The following is a 19315-nucleotide window of genomic DNA, read 5'->3' as shown; positions in this document are numbered from 1 at the left end:
CCGCCTCATCCTACTAATGCCACAGCGTCATGCTGTGACTAAGGGAGGGGGGGGGCTTGCGACCGAACGCACAGGACCCTTTCTGCACATGCAAAAAATGGGTCCTGCGCCAGCACAGACCCAGAACCATCTGAGATGTACGTAAACCATTGGGCTTGCAAATATCTCTGAATCAATTCCAGAGATGCAGCAGTTAGAGGTACCAGTTACATATGTCCTAAAGAGTGTATCTAACAAACACTGACCAACAGAATACAGGTTATATTTGTCCATGTAACCAATAAATAAACCTCAAAGGTCTTTTAAATAATCCAATATAGATAACTACTCACAACGCAAATAAAACTTGTTGCTTTCAGGTGAAACATCCCCTAATTACTGAGAGACCAGTGCACAGAAGGTCGTGTGGAGATTGTAGGTCTGAGAGGAGCTTGGATTGGGATCACAAGTTCCCCATCGCTGAGCAGTCACTGACACCATAATGGCAGAGTCGGGGCTGACGGTAGGAGATGCCCTAGTGAGGGCTCTGACACAGCTGGATGAGAAGAATTTCAAGAGATTTAAAGAGACTCTGAATGGCTGGAAAGTAGCAGAAACCTATATAAATATTACACAGGATCAGCTGGAGGGAGAAGGTCCCAGTCATGTTGCTGATCTCATCAGGAGACACTATGGGGATTCCTATGGGGCTGAGGTGACCCTGGCTGTACTGGAAGCTATACATGAGAAGAAAGTCAGAGAGGATCTCCAGCAGGACTTACAGAGAGGTAACTTACACATGGGTAATTGTATAACGCACAGATGGATGTGACTGACTGATGTTATTTCTAATATATACATGAAATAATACGAGTGACGGGGTGATAACAAATAATACAGTCAGTAAGGTGGGAACATGGATTTCCGAGGAATGAAAAATCCATAACACAAAATACAGAGTGAAAAGTCTCAGTAACTTCCGCATTATCTGTGGTCATTGGGATATCACAGGTGTTTAGTAGTTTTATCGGTAGTGCGGGGAGATGTATTCCATGGTTATACTGTAAGTGTCTAATGCACTAGATCCATTGGAATATGACACTTGTATTGATCTGTAACATGTATTAAAGTAGTTGCCATAGAAAAAAATCACTTTTCTCTACGATCTCTGAGTACTTTTTAAAGAGATCGGTGTTGCCATACACCTACTGTATATAGTGCAGCACATATTAGAAAACTATAAGCAGGGTTATCTGCCGGTATGTGAGCTCCAGCGGGGCCTGACTGGGAACACCTATGGATATCCTGATGTATGCTTCATCTGGGCTGAATTAGGTCTTGTGGCTTTTGTCATAATGTATCTCTAGCACATGTGCATTGGGGCTGGTAAGAAGGTGCAGTGTAATACATTAGCATGTTAGAGATGTACTAGGGGACTTTTTGAGATCTATGGAAGTGGGAGCCAATAAATTAATAATACATCTTGATGCTATTGTTCCTGTTTCACTTCAATAAATGGTGAAGTAGGAGCAACTTTTTTGCTGCACAATATGAGCCTTAATAATCATAGGAATCCCAGGCCCACGGCAAAGGTTGTGTGACCCCTTCCTAAACATAGATTTACTCACCCTACTGCCTCCTTTGGGACATATACTATCTGCCCCACTAACCCACCCTTGGACATACACTACAATTAAATTCCTCTCCTTGGACATACACTACCTGCCCCATAACCCCCCCAGCCATACAATACTCACCTGGCCTGGGCTGCAGTCACTGCTTTTGTCTCCTCGTCACTGTTGTATGGTCAGAGTGAAGAGGCCACCTCTTTTCCAATCCCAAATGGCCAATGTAAAAGTGCTCCATTCAGATGCAGCAGATTCACATCAGCCATCTTGGATTCAAAAAGAGGATAGTATTTTCCTGAGAGCTGGCTACAGCAGGGAGGAGGTGCTTTAGGTAGGGATTAAGGTTGCCTAAAGGTTGTATGGGTACTCTCCCTGCACACCTGGGGCGGGATGTACTAAGGTTGTGGTGACCATTCCGCCAGTCACCGCAACCTTACCAATTGCATATGTACTATGCGATTAGTATCGCAAAGGATAGCTCTTGCGATAAGAGCTGCCCTTTGCAAAGCAGCCAATTTCCTGGTGACGGGGTCTCTGTGGGACCCCGTCCCCTCAGAGCCCTGGGAGATTCCTGCTGGTCACCTGTGCAGGAAGCCCCGGGCCCCTCCTCCTCCTCCCCGAACATGGAAGATTAGGAGGAGGAGGAGGCAGAGGACCCAGGAGGAGCACGGGCCGGCGACCATGGACAGCAGGTGAGTGGGGGCCAGCGCTGGGCAATGGTGAGGCGGCGAGGCAGCGGCAAAGCGTCAGGTGCAGGGTTCGGTAAGAAGCCCATAGGTTTCTATAGGGTAATGCCAGGTTTTTCTGGTGTTACCTTCCGTGCTGAAAAAAGGGTGGGGGCGGGGTTTAGTACATATAGAAATGCGGTAAAAACTCAGAAAACTGGGATTTTACCACATTTTTCCTTTAGTACATTCCACCCCTGGTGCATATGCCTATGTTAATAGTACATCTCACCAGGGTTGTATTAAGTGAGGAGGGGGCCAGTGTGCACTGCAGTCTCTGTATGGGCCCCCTCCACTCTAGTGTAGAGCATCGGTGAGTTGACTCCGGAAAAATGGCAGCTGAGCATCTCCCCCAATGTCACTTATATGCTGACTGCGGGACATACAGAAAGGAAATCGCTAATTGCTCATGTAATCTAATGTACATAAATACATTCTGCCTGATTACTAATTAAGTCTGTCTCTTGCTATTATATTTGCAGTGGATAGTTCTGGGGAAGGACACGGTACAGACACCGCTGCAGGATGTAGTACAGAGGTGACAGAAGATGAGATGGAGAAGGCAGGTAGGTTCTGGGAACTTTGGATGACTTTATGCTGCTGCTATGTTGGGAAAATCTGTCCAGGTCTACACAGGTCACATCAGCTCTTTCTGTACATTTTATTAAATGAAAATTCATGACATTTATATATTCAGTTTGTGTAGTAAATGGTTAGTCAGGATGAGGACACTCAGACTGGTGCATATGCCTATGTTAATAGTACATATCACAAGGGGTGTATTAAGTGAGGAAGGGGCCAGCAGGGGCATATCTACCCATTGGCTAGGATGGCACTCACCAGGGGCTCCAGCCAAAGGGGGGCGCCATCCGGCAGTGCCACCAGCAGCCAAGGGGTAGAATCAGGCCGGGACTAGCGGCGGTGCAGCCGGTGCATTGAACCGCACCCAACGCTAGTGCCCCGGGCCCCACAAGTGTAGGGCAGACCGCAGTGAGAGCAGTCTGCCCTACACAGTTACAAACACATGGCCGCCAGTGGCAGCTGTGTGTTTGTTATAGCAGCCAGCCAATGAAAGTCACACAGACTCTCATTGGCTGCTGCGTCGTCCACAGAGGGAGCCAGCTGGAGCTCACTCATGAGCTCCATCTTCCGGCTCCCTCCGCAGTGGGTGATGGGAGAGACGTCATGATGTCTCTCCCACCCCATAGTGCAGAGTGAGCCCGGAGGAGTGGACAGCGGCGGTCGTCGGCAGGAGCGGAGATCAGGTAATTTTCTTTTTTTTCTTTTTTTCTGTGTGTGTTTTTTTTTTTCTGGAACAGCACAGGGGGTGCGAGTGTAGCTACTAGGGGGCACTGTATAGAGAGTGTCCTCTGCTGGGGGCACATTTTGGGGGGGATGGATGCTACTGGGGGAACTGTAGTGTGGGGGCTGCTACTGGGGGCACGTTATGGGGGGGTGATGGCCGCTACTGGGGGCACTGTGTAGGGGGGACTACTACTGGGGCACTGTATAGGGGGAGTACTACTGGAGGCAATACATAAGGGGGACTACTACTGGGGGCAATGCATAGAGGGGACTACTACTGGGGGCACTCATAACTGCCTACCCTCCCAATTCCTGTAGGAGACTCCCGGATCAAGGCACAGTCTACTGATGCCTCGGAAACTTAATTAAATCACCCGCATTCCTCTGCTGTCAGCAATTGTAGAGCACCTTCTCTAGCTGCAACTGCAGCCGGCGGTCACCAGGGGAAAGCATATGAAAGAGAGGTGTCCGGAATTGTAGAGCTTCAGCAACATGGCTGCCACCCTTCTGCAGTGAGGGCAGTATTTACCCTCTCCTCTAGTTATCCCTGCTCTCTGCTGCTGGACACAGGGCCATGACAGATGCTGTGTGGCTGTGCCACAGGTATAGAATAGTAATGTATTACTGTACTGTGTGTGTGTCTGGCACTATGTATGTGGGGGTTGCATGGTGGTACTGTATGGGTAGGGGGGCTTTATGCTGGGCACTTTGAGTTTGTGGGTATAGGGGGTGTATGTTGATCACTATATGGGGGTGTATGATGGGTACTGTGTGTGTGTTGGTATGGGGTGTGCATGGTGGGCACTGTATGGGTATGGGGTGTGCATGCTGGGCACTGTAGGGGTATGGGGTGTGCATGCTGAGCACTGTGTGGTATATGCGGGGGTATATAGTGGGCACTTTGTTGGTATGTGGTGTGTATACTGAGCATTGTGTGGGTATGGAGAGGGTGCATGCTGATTACTGTATGGGTATGGGGGTATAAACTGGGCACTGTGTTAGTATGGGGTGTGTAAACTTAGCACTGTGTTGGTATATGGTGATTACTGTATGGGTATGGGGGTATATACTGGGCACTATGTTGGTATGGGGTGTGTTTACTGAGCACTGTGTTGGTACATGGTGATTACTGTATGGGTATGGGGTGTGCATGCTGAGCACTGTATGGTATATGGTATATACAGGGCACTGTTGGTATGGCGTGTGCATGCTGGGCATTGTCTGGGTATGTAGGCTGGGCACTGTATGGTATATGTTGGGGTATATACAGGGCACTGTTGGTATGGGGTGTGTATACTGAGCACTGTGTGGGTATGGAGGGGTGCATGCTGGGCACTGTGTTGGTATGGAAGGATGCATGGTGATTACTGTATGGGTATGGGAGGGTGTATCGGGAACATTATGGGTATGGGGGTGTTTGCTGAGCACTGTATGGGTATGGGGGTTGTGCGCCTTCTGGGCACTGTGGGGTATATGCTAGACACTGTATCGGTAAGGAGCATACTTACCTATCCAGTGGGAGTCTCCTGGCTCACTGCAGGAAACACCTGGAGTGTCAATAGATACGCCCACAGGTGGAGTTAGATACAACCTTTGAGCAGAGCATGACATGTCCCGTTACCAGCCCTCCATATTCCGCATTCTACAATCTCCCTGAAACTAGTTTTCAAAAGTAGGCAAGTATGGGGGCACTGCATAGAGGGGACTACTACTGGGGGCACTTCCTGAAATTAATGGGGAGGGGGGTGCCAGTCCATTACCTTGCCAGGGGTGCTCGGATTCCTAGATACACCCCTGGGGGCCAGTGTGCACTACAGTTTCTCTTTGGGCCCCCTCCACTCTAGTAGAGAGCATCGGTGAGTTCACTCCGGGAAAATGGCAGCTGAGCATCTCCCCCAATGTCACTGACATGCTGACTGCGGGACTTACAGCAAGGAAATTTCTAATTGCTCATGTAATCTAACGTACATAAAGACATTCTGCCTGATTACTAATTGAGTCTGCCTCTTGCTGTTATATTTGCAGTAGATAGTTTCGGGCAAGGACACGGTACAGACACCGCTGCAAGAAGTAGTACAGAGGTGACAGATGCTGAGATGGAGAAGGCAGGTAGGTTCTGGGCACTTTGGATGACTTTATGCTGCTACAGTATGTTGGGAAAATCTGTCCTGGTCTACACAGGTCACATCAGCTCTTTCTGTACATTTTATTAAATAAAAATTCATGACATTTATATATTCAGTTTGTGTAGTAAATGGTTAGTCAGGATGAGGACACTCAGACTGGTGCATATGCCTATGTTAATAGTACATATCACAAGGGGTGTATTAAGTGAGGAGGGGGCCAGCAGGGGCGTATCTACCCATTGGCTAGGATGGCACTTGCCAAGGGTGCCAGCCAAAGGGGGGCACCATCCGGCAGTGCCACCAGCAGCCAAGGGTAGAATCAGGCCAGGACTAGTGGCGGTGCAGCCGGTGCCTTGAACCGCACCCAACGCTAGTGTAGGGCAGACCGCAGTTAGAGCAGTCTGCCCTACACAGTTACAAACACATGGCCGCCAGTGGCAGCTGTGTGTTTGTTATACCAGCCAGCCAATGAGAGTCACACAGACTCTCATTGGCTGCTGCATCGTCCATGGAGGGAGCCAGCTGGAGCTCACTCATGAGCTCCTTCTTCCGGCTCCCTCCGCAGTGGGTGATGGGAGAGACGTCATGACGTCTCTCCCACCCCATAGTGCAGAGCAAGCCCGGAGGACTGAACAGTGGCGGTCGTCGGCAGGAGTGGGGATCAGGTAAGTTCCTTTTTTTTTTTTCTGTGTTTTTTTGCTGGAACAGCACAGGGGGTGCGAGTATGGCTACTAGGGGGCACTGTATAGAAAGTGACCTCTGCTGGGGGCACGTTATGGGGGGGAAGGATGCTACTGGGGGAACTGTATTGTGGGGGCCACTACTGGGGGCACATTATGGGGGGGTGATGGCCACTACTGTGGGCACTGTGTAGGGGGGATTACTACTGGGGGCACTGTATAGGGGGACTACTACTGGGGGCACTGTATAGGGGGAGTACTACTGGAGGCAATGCATAAGGGGGACTACTACTGGGGGCAATGCATAGAGGGGACTACTACTGGGGGCACTCATACCTGCCCTACCCTCCCTATTCCTGTGGGAGACTCCCGGATCAAGGCACAGTCTACTGATGCCTCAGAAACTTAATTAAATCACCCGCATTCCTCTGCTGTCGGCAATTGTAGAGTACCTTCTCTAGCTGTAACTGCAGCCGGCAGTCACCAGGGGAAAGCATATGAAAGAGAGGTGTCCGGAATTGTAGAGCTTCAGCAACATGGCCACCACCCTTCTGCAGTGAGGGCAGTATTTACCCTCTCCTCTAGTTATCCCTGCTCTCTGCTGCTGGACACAGGGCCATGACAGATGTTGTGTGGCTGTGCTACAGGTATAGAATAGTAACGTATTACTGTACTGTGTGTGTCTGGCACTATGTATGTGGGGGGTGCATGGTGGTACTGTATGGGTAGGGGGGTTTATGCTGGGCACTTTGAGTTTGTGGGTATAGGGGGCATATGTTGATCACTGTATTGGGGTGTATGATGGGTACTGTGTGTGTGTTGGTATGGGGTGTGCATGCTGGGCACTGCATAGGTATGAGGTGTGCATGCTGGGCACTGTATGGGTATGGAGTGTGCATGCTGAGCACTGTATGGCATATGTGGGGGTATATACTGCGCACTGTGTTGGTCTGGGGTGTGTATACTGAGCACTGTGTTGGTACATGGTGATTACTGTATGGGTATTGGGTGTGCATGCTGAGAACTGTATGGTATATGGTATATACAGGGCACTGTTGGTATGGGGTGTGCATGCTGGGCATTGTCTGGGTATGTATGCTGGGCACTGTATGGTATATGTTGGGGATTATACAGGGCACTGTTGGTATGGGGTGTGTATACTGAGCACTGTGTGGGTATGGAGGGGGTGCATGCTGGGCACTGTGTTGGTATGGAAGGATGCATGGTGATTACTCTATGGGTATGGGAGGGTGTATACTGAACATTTTGGGTATGGGGGTGTTTGCTGAGCACTGTATGGGTATGGGGGTTGTGCGACTTCTGGGCACTATGGGGTATATGCTAGACACTGTATCGGTAAGGAGCATACTTACCTATCCAGTGGGAGTCTCCTGGCTCACTGCAGGAAACACCTGGAGTGTCAATAGATACGCCCACAGGTGGAGTTAGATACAACCTTTGAGCAGAGCATGACATGTCCCGTTACCAGCGCGCCACATTAACGCATGCTACAATCTCCCTGAAACTAGTTTTCAAAAGTAGGCAAGTATGGGGGCACTGCATAGAGGGGACTACTACTGGGGGCACTTCCTGAAATGATTGGGGAGGGGGGTGCCAGTCCATTACCTTGCCAGGGGTGCTCGGATTCCTAGATACACCCCTGGGGACCAGTGTGCACTGCAGTCTCTGTATGGGCCCCCTCCACTCTAGTGTAGAGCATCGGTGAGTTCACTCCGGGAAAATGGCAGCTGAGCATCTCCCCCAATGTCACTGACATGCTGACTGCGGGACACACAGGAAGGAAATCGCTAACTGCTCATGTAATCTAATGTACATAAAGACATTCTGCCTGATTACTAATTGATTCTGCCTCTTGCTGTTATATTTGCAGTGGATAGTTCTGGGGAAGGATACGGTACAGACACCGCTGCAGGATGTAGTACTGAGGTGACAGAAGATGAGATAGAGAAGGCAGGTAGGTTCTGGGCACTTTGGATGACTTTATGCTGCTACAGTATGTTGGGAAAATCTGTCCTGGTCTACACAGGACACATCAGCTCTTTCTTTACATTTTATTAAATGAAAATTCATGACATTTATATATTCAGTTTGTGTAGTAAATGGTTAGAGTCAGGATGAGGACACTCAGACTGGTGCATATGCCTATGTTAATAGTACATATCACTGGGAGTAAATAATCCTTTGTCACTGTCTTGTGAAGGGGAAAGATCAGTATATCCTCACCTACAAGTCTCTCCTCTGTCCGCCGTAGTGTACCTTGCGGAAAATGTCAGCCTTTCCGTATAAGCCAAGGATTATACCTCCCTAAAATGACCCCGCTCACAGATCTCGCCAGGGAGATTGTGGCTTGTGAATCCCCCACTATCCCATTTGTACACACGCATGTGCACACATGACCACACATACACACTCACACACACCCTAAACAGATGGTGTGGCCGGAGGCCAGCCACACAGGGTTAATGGCTGCCGTGGCACTGAAGGGGTTAACCCCTGTGCTGTGGCACCATTTTCTAAAAGGACAATGGGCGCTAGGCGCCATATTTAAAATGTAATATCGGCGCTAGGTGCCGAGTGTTTTAATTAAATGTTTTAAAAATAGATTTCTCTGCCGCTGTCCGGCCACACCGGGGGAGAATGGAGTGCATGGAGCCACTCTGCGCTCCAAGCTGGGACCAGGGAGTGTGACTTCCGGCATCCCAGCTCCACAGGGATGCCGCTAGTCCCTCCGTGCTGGCTGCTTACTGCGGTCAGGCAGCGGAGGGCAGGGCTGGATGCCAACTGCTGGGGGCTGGGAGCTCAGCTCCCGCTGCCCCAGCTACCTGGCAAGGTGATTGGCGTCAGGGGACTGTGTGTTGTGCTACAGCCCCCGAGCCACCTCCGGAGACTGCTGGGCTATGTGCCGACTACTGGGGACCGGGAGCAGAGCTTCCGGCATCCCAATGCACCGGACAGCAAGAAGCTACTGCAGCCAGGACTCATGTCCCGGACTGCAGGGCTCAGTGGCTAGCCGCTGGGAGACCGGGACAGCCGGCTCCCAGTGTAGCATGGCAGATGGGGACAGAACACCACTGCTGCCGGGACAAGCTTGTCCCGGACTGTAGGGCTAAGTGACGCACAGGTGGTGCTGTGCACTGACCACTGGGGACCGGGAGCACCGCTCCCGGTGCCCCAGCTCCAAAGCCAAGTGGCTGCATGCTGGGGGGCAAGGAGAGCCAGCTCTCCGGACCCCCAGCACTGTGAGCAGGAAACAGCAGAGAGCCCCAGCAGTCCAGGACTGCAGGGCTAGGGGAACCCAGTGCTGAGCACTGGGCAGTGTAAAATATACAAATAAACAAAATGTATTTAAAATGGTGGGCACAGCACTGAGCCAGGACAGCAGGTCCTGGGCTACAGTGTTGCAAGTGTGTAACAACCTGATGCAGGGAACAGGCTTGGGATGTATGTAAAAACGCAATGCATTTTAAATGTATAATTTAAGTAAAAGTGCACTTACCTGGATCCCCCAGCCCCTTCCAGAAGGAATAAGATGTCCCCCTATGCAGCCTCATGCCTGGAAGTGGTATGAGGGGGTGCATAGGAAGCTGGCTAAGGCAGCCAGCTAACCATTTCGGGGAGCTCCAAATTAGCTCCCTTCCGTGGCCAGGAAACGCTGTCCAGGGACCCTGCTTGCCCACCTCTGGAGCTCAGGTTCAAGCAGAGGTGGCAGGCTTTGTCCCTTAGCAGATTCCTGGAAGTCGTTTTTTTGCGGGAAAGCTTTTGCCTTCCAGACGAGTCAGAGCCGTGGGTGTGCCGAGCTCTGTGGGCAGGCTCGGACACCAAGGAGTGACCGCTCCCCCCTGTACATAGGGCACAATGTTAAATGTGCATGTGGCCAGCACATGCACAGGTCATGCACTTAAGAAGATTGGTTGAAAATCACAGGGTGGGCTTACTCCCTGTGGAAATGTGTATTGAAGTAGCATAAAAGATGGCTTCGTGCCTGATAATATTGTACAACCCTGTAAATTCTTTGAGGAGAAGAACTGCTGACTGATATGATTCCTGTATGCTAATGTACCTCTTCATTCGGAAGGTTGAGTCTCTTTCAGGACTTTGAGCAATAAACACCTTTGCCTATTCAATTGCATCTCAATCCTGCGACCAACAGAATTGCGCCAAACGCTATTCCGTTCTCCGCCTGTTCTGTGTAAGAGCTCAGAGTCTCCAATTTCAAGCCCTCTACCAAGCTACCATGCAGACCTGGTCCATTTCGAGGGATCAGGAGGAATCAGCTGACACCAAACAGGGGGTGTGGCCACAGCTAGTCAAACGCATATGCAGCAGAAGCGGTTCCGGGTGCCGAGGTAGGAGCCTGTTTGTACTTAAAAAGCAGTTCCAAGCACCGCTGAAAGGAGCTTGGTGGTGGCAGCATCAGTAAACGCCCATGGCACCGTGGGCGGAGTCAGTGACAGGCGGTCACTGACGGTGAGTGGGAGTCCAAAAGCGCTAACCCTTGACCAGGGCCGCCCTAGACGAAAGGAGTCCGGTCACAGGTGGTGGAAAAGAACTTGAGATGTACGCGGATCCCCATGTTTTTTCATTTTGGTTCTAATTTATAATCATGTTTAGGTTTTGGCAAAACCGCCCTCAATTATTTTAGTTGGGATTTGGTTTTGAATACCTTATAAAACATGTTTGCATGCAATTCATAACCTGAGATTCGTTTCTTTAAATCAGAGATCTGAACTGACAGCAGTTCCGAGCTGGGACTCTGGCCCTGATTCAGAGCAGGATGCTCTGACAGAGCGCTCGCTCTGAATCAGGGCCGTCCTTCTCTTTTTTTAGAGCAGCCTCCTGGCCACTTGCATAGCTGTGGGTGACCACCCACAGCTATAGCGAGCGGCCAAAAAGATGGTCGCAATGGTCAAGACCATCATGACCATCGGGCTTGCGACGAGACCCTTGTGGTAGGGTCTCGTTGCCGCAAGTCCTGGAGTGCTTTCGGCTCTATCAGAGCCGAAGGCACTCCCACTGACATCACTTGTGATGTCAGTGGGGCTGGCCCCAGACGGTAGGCGTTCCCATGGGAACAAACATGAATAAAAATGAGTGTGTTACCAGGCGCCTATGTGTATATCTTATGCTGCACTTCTATCCACAAAAAAAGTTATACCCTATTATAACTCAAACAACTAGAACATAAACTAAAAAAATATTGCAGACTACAATGCTCTGATATAAGCAAAAAAGTGAGTATCATATGTCATCAATATACTTCCCTTAATAATATGGTCTGGATCATAGACATGAATCTGAATCCTCCTTCCTCCCTTATAAGTCCAGGGCCATAAAAGACATAATCAAAGGGATAGGGACCATAGTGTAAAACACAACAATTTTAATAAGAACATACAACAATGGTTCGTAACAGAATCCAAACATCAAACAGAAAAAATATTCTTCTTTAAAAAAATATATGAACTCCAGTTCATCTATATCATAAAAGTGCAGGTTTATAAGGTGGGTAATTATCGGGTTTCCCCTTGCATACAGGCAAATAAAGTCTCAATCTGGTGGCCTCCGGAAGCTCCAATTTGATTCCTTTATGGTCGGGGGTAATCCCTAGAACATCCACCCTTCAAACCTTTCATTCTCCACCACATCCCAACGCGTTTCAAGAGTCACTGCTCTCTTCCTCAAGGCAAATTTGGTTCAGACTGTGAAATGTTGGCCTTATATACCCATCTTCTCAATTACTTCCGGGTCAAGTTCACCTCTATTTTGCATATCTGAGTGTTCTCCCGTTTCATTACTTCCAGTTACCTTGGCCATCTTACTTGAGGCATCAAGCATCCTGGACAAAGCGCCATATTTGGAAGGTCCTTTAGAAATAGAAACTTTCCAGGTTCTTTTAACCTCCAATCTAAATAAAAAAAGATGTCCACATTGTCTATGCCATCTTTATTAAGGGCACCCATACTTATCCTTAGGTGCCTTATCATTATTTTCCTAGAAAAAACGGAAACCATTCTTGATCTAAATGCCTTAATATCTATAGAAAATGGAGTGAACTTAAAATAATAAAAGATAAATCTTATAGAAATGGATAATATAACCCCAAATATATACACACATTAAATAAAACATATGATCAATATAAAATAGATGTATAATATAATTCTAAAATGAATCAATAAATGCCATAAAAAATAAATCCATAAAAAATAAATAAATGAATAAATAGTAAAATTTGAGATGGGATCATAAAAACCACTTTAATTCAAAATCAGAGTTTAGACCATTGGGGATTAGTATCTTTAGTTTAAAAATCCAATTCATCTCTCTCTTGGCTAAACGGTTTTCTAAATCTCTATTCTTCCATGTATTCTTTATATTTTCTATGGCCATGAAGCTAGTAATTTCTTTAGTAGAACAATTATGCGTTTCTTTGAAATATTTTGAGAGAGCATGAGTTAATAGGCCCTTTCTTATATTTTGCAGATGTTCACTTACCCTAGTTTTAAGGGCACGACTGGTTCTACCTACATAAATGAGTTTACAACTACATTCTATGAGGTAAATGACACTAGTCGTGTGACATGTCGTAAACTAATTTAATTAAAATTTTTAGCCATTCCTTTCGAATTCCTCATATTTCGTTTGCCCAGTCACAATCTCTCTGCATGCGGCACAACTGCCACATCTGAAGCCTTTATTTCTTATTGGGTGGGTAGATGTTTCTGGTAAGGCACTATTTGTTAGAAAACTTTTTAAATTAGGTGCCTTGCGATATATGTGATAGGGACGTTCTGGTATCATTTTTTTCAAGACCGGATCTTTAAGAAGGAGATGCCAATGTTTATTTATGATGGTTTCTATCTGTCTGTGTTGTGCCGAATATCCTGTGATAAATGCAAATTGAAACCTATCATTTTTACGTTTGTCTATAATAGTGTTATCAAGTAAATCCTCTCTGTTTTTATCCAAAGTTTCTTTTTTATGCTGATCCAATAAATTGGTGTCATAGCCTTTTTCTATAAACCTTTGTTCCATGGCTTCAATTTGCAGCTCACATTCCTCCTTTTTACTACGTCTCAACCTTAGATATTGACTTTTCGGAACGCTTCTTAAGCAGTTTCTATGAGGTTGACTGGTACTCGCAATGAAATTGTTTGCGTCTGTAGGTTTACTGTAACGTTTTGTGTGTAGTTCATTATTATCCACATAGATGGTTAAATCTAAAAAATGAATTTCCTTTCTACTGGATTGAAATGTTAAAAAAATATTAAAATCATTATTATTAAGATCATTATAAAAAAGAGCCAGATTTTCCTCATTACCACTCTATAAAAAGAGGATATCGTCTATATAACAGTAGCACCATTGGAGGTTCACCCTAGGTTCTTTCATGATTTCTCCTCTTCCCAGTATGCCATAAATAAGTTGGCGTAGCTGGGAGCGAATTTTGTACCCATGGTGGTGCCGTTCAATTGGATATAATAATCTCCATTAAAATAAAAATAATTATTACAAAGGATAAAATTAACGCCTCTCATTATAAAATCTTTCTTATCTTGGGTGAGGTTATTCTTCTAGAAATGCCACTTTATTGCCACTAGACCTTTATCATGTGGTATGCTAGTGTATAAAGAGGATACATCTGCTGTAACAAGAGTCATTTCTTCCACCCATTGTACATTATTTATTTTCCTTAGAACATCTATGGTGTCCTTCAAATGACATTTCGTTTTCTCTACCAGCGGTTGTTAATAACAGTCTATATATTCCGATGAATTTGTTGTCAATCTTCCTACTCCTGCCACTATTGGTCTTCCTGGTGGCTTAGTAACACACTTATGAACTTTAGGTAAAGTGTATATGGTTTCAGTATTAGGATCCTCTATTTTCAAATAATCGTACTCTTTTTTCGTGATCACTCCATTCTGGGATGCTTCATCTAAAAATTTGTAGTAATTTGTTTTAATCCTTACTGTGAGATCACTCTTCAATTTCCGATAAGTTTTTGCATCACTTAGTTGCCTGTCTATTTCTGTGACATAATTGTCTTTATTTAAAATCACGACTCCCCCATCATTATCACAAGGTTTGATGATAATATTTCCATCCTTTTTTAGATTTTTTATAGCTTCTCTTTCCTCCTTATTTAGATTAAACTTCTTCAAACCTGCTTTTTCAAGCTTCTCTATATCAAGTAGAACTGATTTTTGGATGCTATCTAAAAGGCTTCCCTTATGTCTAGGATAAAATGTGGAGCATTTTTAAATTTATTAGTTTCTGGCTCTTCTTCTACTTCATTATTTTCCTCATTTTTCTCTGCAAAATTTTTTTTACACATAGGCGCCTGGTAACACACTCATTTTTATTCACGTTTGATCTATAGGTACCCTATATAGAGTAGGTTTTTCAGAGTCTGGCTTTAGTAGGAAGTGAAAAATGTTCAAACATTTAATAAACAGGGAAGAACCATTAAAATAAATTTTTAATGATGAGAGTCCCGGGTGTTATGATGGTGAAGTAGATTTAGCTTGTAAGAAATTAGAAAAATTATTATTAAAAGAAAATCGCCTGTGGTGGGAGACAGTCACATTAGAAAAATATGTTGCCGATCAAATAATTCCTAAAGGTCTGAGGTTAAAGAAATTACCGTCTTTTGAAGACTCGGATGAGTCTTTCAGGGATGAGTGGATTAGAACCTTGGAAACATGCTCATTTTCGCTAATGGATCTAATTTTAAAGGAAAGAAGGGAGAGAATTAAAAAGATCAAAGAAGAGATAGACGCATTATATATTTTAGTAGAGCAGTTTAAAGAACAATCAGAATTTAAAAGAGCGGAGAAAGAAATTGAGTCTAAAATAATAAAAAATACCAAGGAGATAATAAAGAAGAAACAAAAGAAGTTGAAAAGAGACCATAAGTTCTATAAAGAAGGTAAAGGAGATTTCTTTAGAGAAAGGGTGAATGAGGGATCACAATATTCAATGGAATCAGATTCAGAGGATGTGGAAGAAATATCAGATATACCTGCATCTCTGGAATATATGATGAAGAAGGAAAAATCTAAGAATAATATCTGGAGGAATATAAGGGATGAAGAGGAAGGAAGAGAAAAACAAAAGATATTTAGTCACAATAAGAGTCCCTTCTCTAGGAACTTTGGAAATCGATATAATAGTGGATACAGAAAGATGCATGAAGATGTAGATGATAGTAGAAGGAAATGGACTATTAGAAAAGACCATAGAATATCACATGGAAACGAAACTTTAAGATATAGAAATGAAATGAAATACGAGGATACGAGATGGAAACCATTTAATACAAGAAATCGTAGAGAACAATGGGGAAAAGACTATTTTTCTGGAAAAAATGAAAGAAATGAAAGAGATAGATGGATACAGAGAGGGGAAAGATCAGGACGTGATAGATTTCCTCAAACTTGGATGCAAGATGAAGATAGGAACCAGGTGGAAGAAAGGAATTGGATCTACACTAACAGGTCAAAACCTTTTTTAGAAGAAGGTTGGGGAAGACCAAAAAAACGATAAAAAATTTAGGAAAACAACAAAAAAGAGTTAGAGGGAAAAGGGGGGGATGTAAAGAAAAAATATTGATATATAAAAAGAAGAAACGGAAGATAAGAAAGGAACAACAACATCAAAAGGAGATCAAAAGAAATATAATGGTGAATAATCAAAGTAAGATCTTCAATTTAAGTAAGAGACTTTAAAAAAAAGGAAGAGGAAGATCTCCTTCTAAAAGGGTTGAAGTTTGCCCCCAGCAATAAAATTTAACAATTTGAGACCTATTTAGATGTAGAAAGATTTGTGAGAAAACTAATGATTAAAACATTTTTTGCAGAGAAAAATGAGGAAAATAATGAAATAGAAGAAGAGACAGAAACTAATATATTTAAAAAACGCTCCACATTTTATCCTAGACATATGAAGGGAAGCCTTTTAGATAGCTTCCAAAAATGAGTTCTACTTGATATAGAGAAGCTTGAAAAAGCGGGTCTGAAGAAGTTTTATCTGAATAAGAAGGAAAGAGAAGCTATAAAAAATCTACAAAAGGATGGAAATATTATAATCAAACCTTGTGATAAGGGTGGGGGAGTCGCGATTTTAAATAAAGACGATTATGTCGCAGAAATAGACAGACACCTAAGTGATGCAAAAACTTATCGGAAATTGAAGAGTGATCCCACAGTAAGGATTAAAACAAATTACTACAAATTTTAAGATGAAGCATCCCAGAATGGAGTGATCACGAAAAAAGAGTAAGATTATTTGAAAATAGAGGATCCTAATACTCCAACCATATACACTTTACCTAAAGTTCATAAGTGTGTTACTAAGCCATCAGGAAGACCAATAGTGGCAGGAGTAGGAAGTTTGACAACGAATTTATTGGAATATATAGACTCTTATTTACAACCACTGGTAGAGAAAATGAAATGTCATTTGAAGGACACCACAGATGTTCTAAGGAAAATAAATAATGTACAATGGGTGGAAGAAATGACTCTTGTTACAGCAGATGTATCCTCTTTATACACTAGCATACCACATGGCGTACTGGGAAGAGGAGGTAATCATGAAAGAACCTATGGTGAACCTCCAATGGTGCTACCATTATATAGATGATATCCTCTTTTTATGGAGCGTTAATGAGGAAAATCTGGCGCTTTTTTATAATGATCTTAATAATAATGATTTTAATATTTTTTTAACGTTTCAATGCAGTAGAAAGAAAATTCATTTTTTAGATTTAACCATCTATGTGGATAATAATGAACTACACCCAAGAAGTTATAGTAAACCTACAGATGCAAACAATTTCATTGCGAGTACCAGTCAACATCTTAGAAACTGGTTAAGAAGCGTCCCGAAAAGTCAATATCTAAGGTTGAGATGTAACTGTAGTAAAAAGGAGGAATGTGAGCTGCAAATTGAAGCCATGGAACAAAGGTTTATAGAAAAAGGCTATGACACCAATTTATTGGATCAGCATAAAAAAGAAACTTTGGATAAAAACAGAGAGGATTTACTTGATAACACTATTAAAGACAAACGTAAAAATGATAGGTTTCAATTTGCATTTATCACAGGATATTCGGCACAACACAGACAGATAGAAACCATCATTAAAAAGCATTGTCATCTCCTTCTAAAAGATCTGGTCTTGAAAATAATGATACCTGAACGTCCCTATCACATATATCGCAAGGCACCTAATTTAAAAAGTCTTCTAACAAATAGTGCCTTACCAGAAACATCTACCCACCCAATAAGAAATAAAGGCTTCTTCAGATGTGGCAGTTTTGCCGCATGCAGAGAGATTGTGACTGGGCAATCGAAATATGAGGTATTCGAAAGGAATGGCAATTTTTTTTTAATAAATCAGTTTATGACATGTCACACGACTAGTGTCATTTACCTCATAGAATGTAGTTGTAAACTCATTTATGTAGGTAGAACCAGTCGAGCCCTTAAAACTAGGATAAGCAAACATCTGCGAAATATAAGAAAGGGCCTATTAACTCATGCTCTCTCAAAATATTTCAAAGAAATGCATAATTGTTCTACTAAAGAAATTACTAGCTTCATGGCCATAGAAAATATAAAGAATACATGGGAGAATAGAGATTTAGAAAACCGTTTAGCCAAGAGAGAGATGAATTGGATTTTTAAACTAAAGACACTAATCTCCAATGGTCTAAACTCTGATTTTGAATTAAAGTGGTTTTTATGATCCCATCTCAAATTTTACTATTTATTCATTTATTTATTTTTGATGGTTTTTATGGATTTATTTTTTATGGCATTTATTGATTCATTTTAGAATTATATTATACATCTATTTTATATTGATCATATGTTTTATTTATTGTGTGTATATATTTGGGGTTATATTATCCATTTCTATAACATTTATCTTTTATTATTTTAGGTTCACTCCGTTTTCTATAGATATTAAGGCATCTAGATCCAGAACGGTTTCCGTTTTTTCTAGGAAAATAATGATAAGGCACCTAAGGATAAGTATGGGTGCCCTTAATAAGGATGGCAGAGACAATGTGGACATCTTTTTTGATTTAGAATGGAGGTTAAAAGAACCTGGAAAGTTTCTATGTCTAATGGACCTTCCAAATATGGCGCTTTGTCCAGGACGCTTGATGCCTCAAGTAAGATGGCCACGGTCACTGGAAGTGATGAAACGGGAGAACACTCGGATATGCAAAATAGAGGTGAACTTGACCTGGAAGTAATTGAGAAGATGGGTATATAAGGCCGACATTACACAGTCTGAACCACATTTGCCTTGAGGAAGAGAGCAGTGACTCTTGAAACGCATTAGCCTGTGGTGCAGACTGAAATATTTGAAGGGTGGATGTTCTAGGGATTACCCCCGACCATAAAGGAATCAAATTGGAGCTTCCGGAGGCCACCAGATTGAGACTTTATTTGCCTGTATGCAAGGGGAAACCCGGTAATTACCCACCTTATAAACCTGCACTTTTATGATATAGATGAACTGGAGTTCATATATTTTTTAAAGAAGAATATTTTTTCTGTTTGATGTTTGGATTCTTTTACGAACCATTGTTGTATGTTCTTATTAAAATTGTTGTGTTTAAAACATATTACACTATGGTCCCTATCCCTTTGATTATGTCTTTTATGGCACTGGACTTATAAGGGTGGAAGGAGGATTCATAGATAATGATGTGCCCAGCTATAACGTGGCATCACAGCGTTATCTCTCACGCCACGCATGGCGCGCCACACCCCACGCCATGAGTCGCACCACAAAGAAAGTTTAGTAATGAAAAAAGTCATTACGTGTA

General features: G+C 43.8%; 1 protein-coding gene across 1 annotated transcript; it reads left to right on the top strand.

Moving 5' to 3' along the window:
* Positions 1-400: 400 nt before the first annotated feature.
* Positions 401-18976, top strand: LOC148476935 (pyrin-like). The gene is made up of 5 exons (XM_088457503.1): positions 401-767; positions 2815-2898; positions 5663-5746; positions 8335-8418; positions 18418-18976. Exons 1-5 carry the CDS (start codon positions 482-484, stop codon positions 18435-18437), a joined length of 558 nt encoding a protein of 185 aa, XP_088313629.1. The 5' UTR covers positions 401-481; the 3' UTR covers positions 18438-18976.
* Positions 18977-19315: the final 339 nt, after the last annotated feature.

This window comes from Taudactylus pleione, unplaced genomic scaffold (assembly GCF_031769625.1).
Source record: "Taudactylus pleione unplaced genomic scaffold, aTauple2 ptg000762l, whole genome shotgun sequence".
NCBI lineage: Eukaryota > Metazoa > Chordata > Amphibia > Anura > Myobatrachidae > Taudactylus > Taudactylus pleione.
This window is presented reverse-complemented; position numbering and strand designations above follow the sequence as displayed.

What these genes read in the sequence shown, in the direction of transcription:
- LOC148476935 (XM_088457503.1), top strand. Translation starts at nt 482, where the DNA reads ATGGCAGAGTCGGGGCTGACGGTAGGAGATGCCCTAGTGAGGGCTCTG. An exon ending in CCAGCAGGACTTACAGAGAG is followed by an intron (nt 768 to 2,814) that starts GTAACTTACACA and finishes TTATATTTGCAG; the next exon opens with TGGATAGTTCTGGGGAAGGA. An exon ending in AGATGAGATAGAGAAGGCAG is followed by an intron (nt 8,419 to 18,417) that starts GTAGGTTCTGGG and finishes TTATTATTTTAG; the next exon opens with GTTCACTCCGTTTTCTATAG.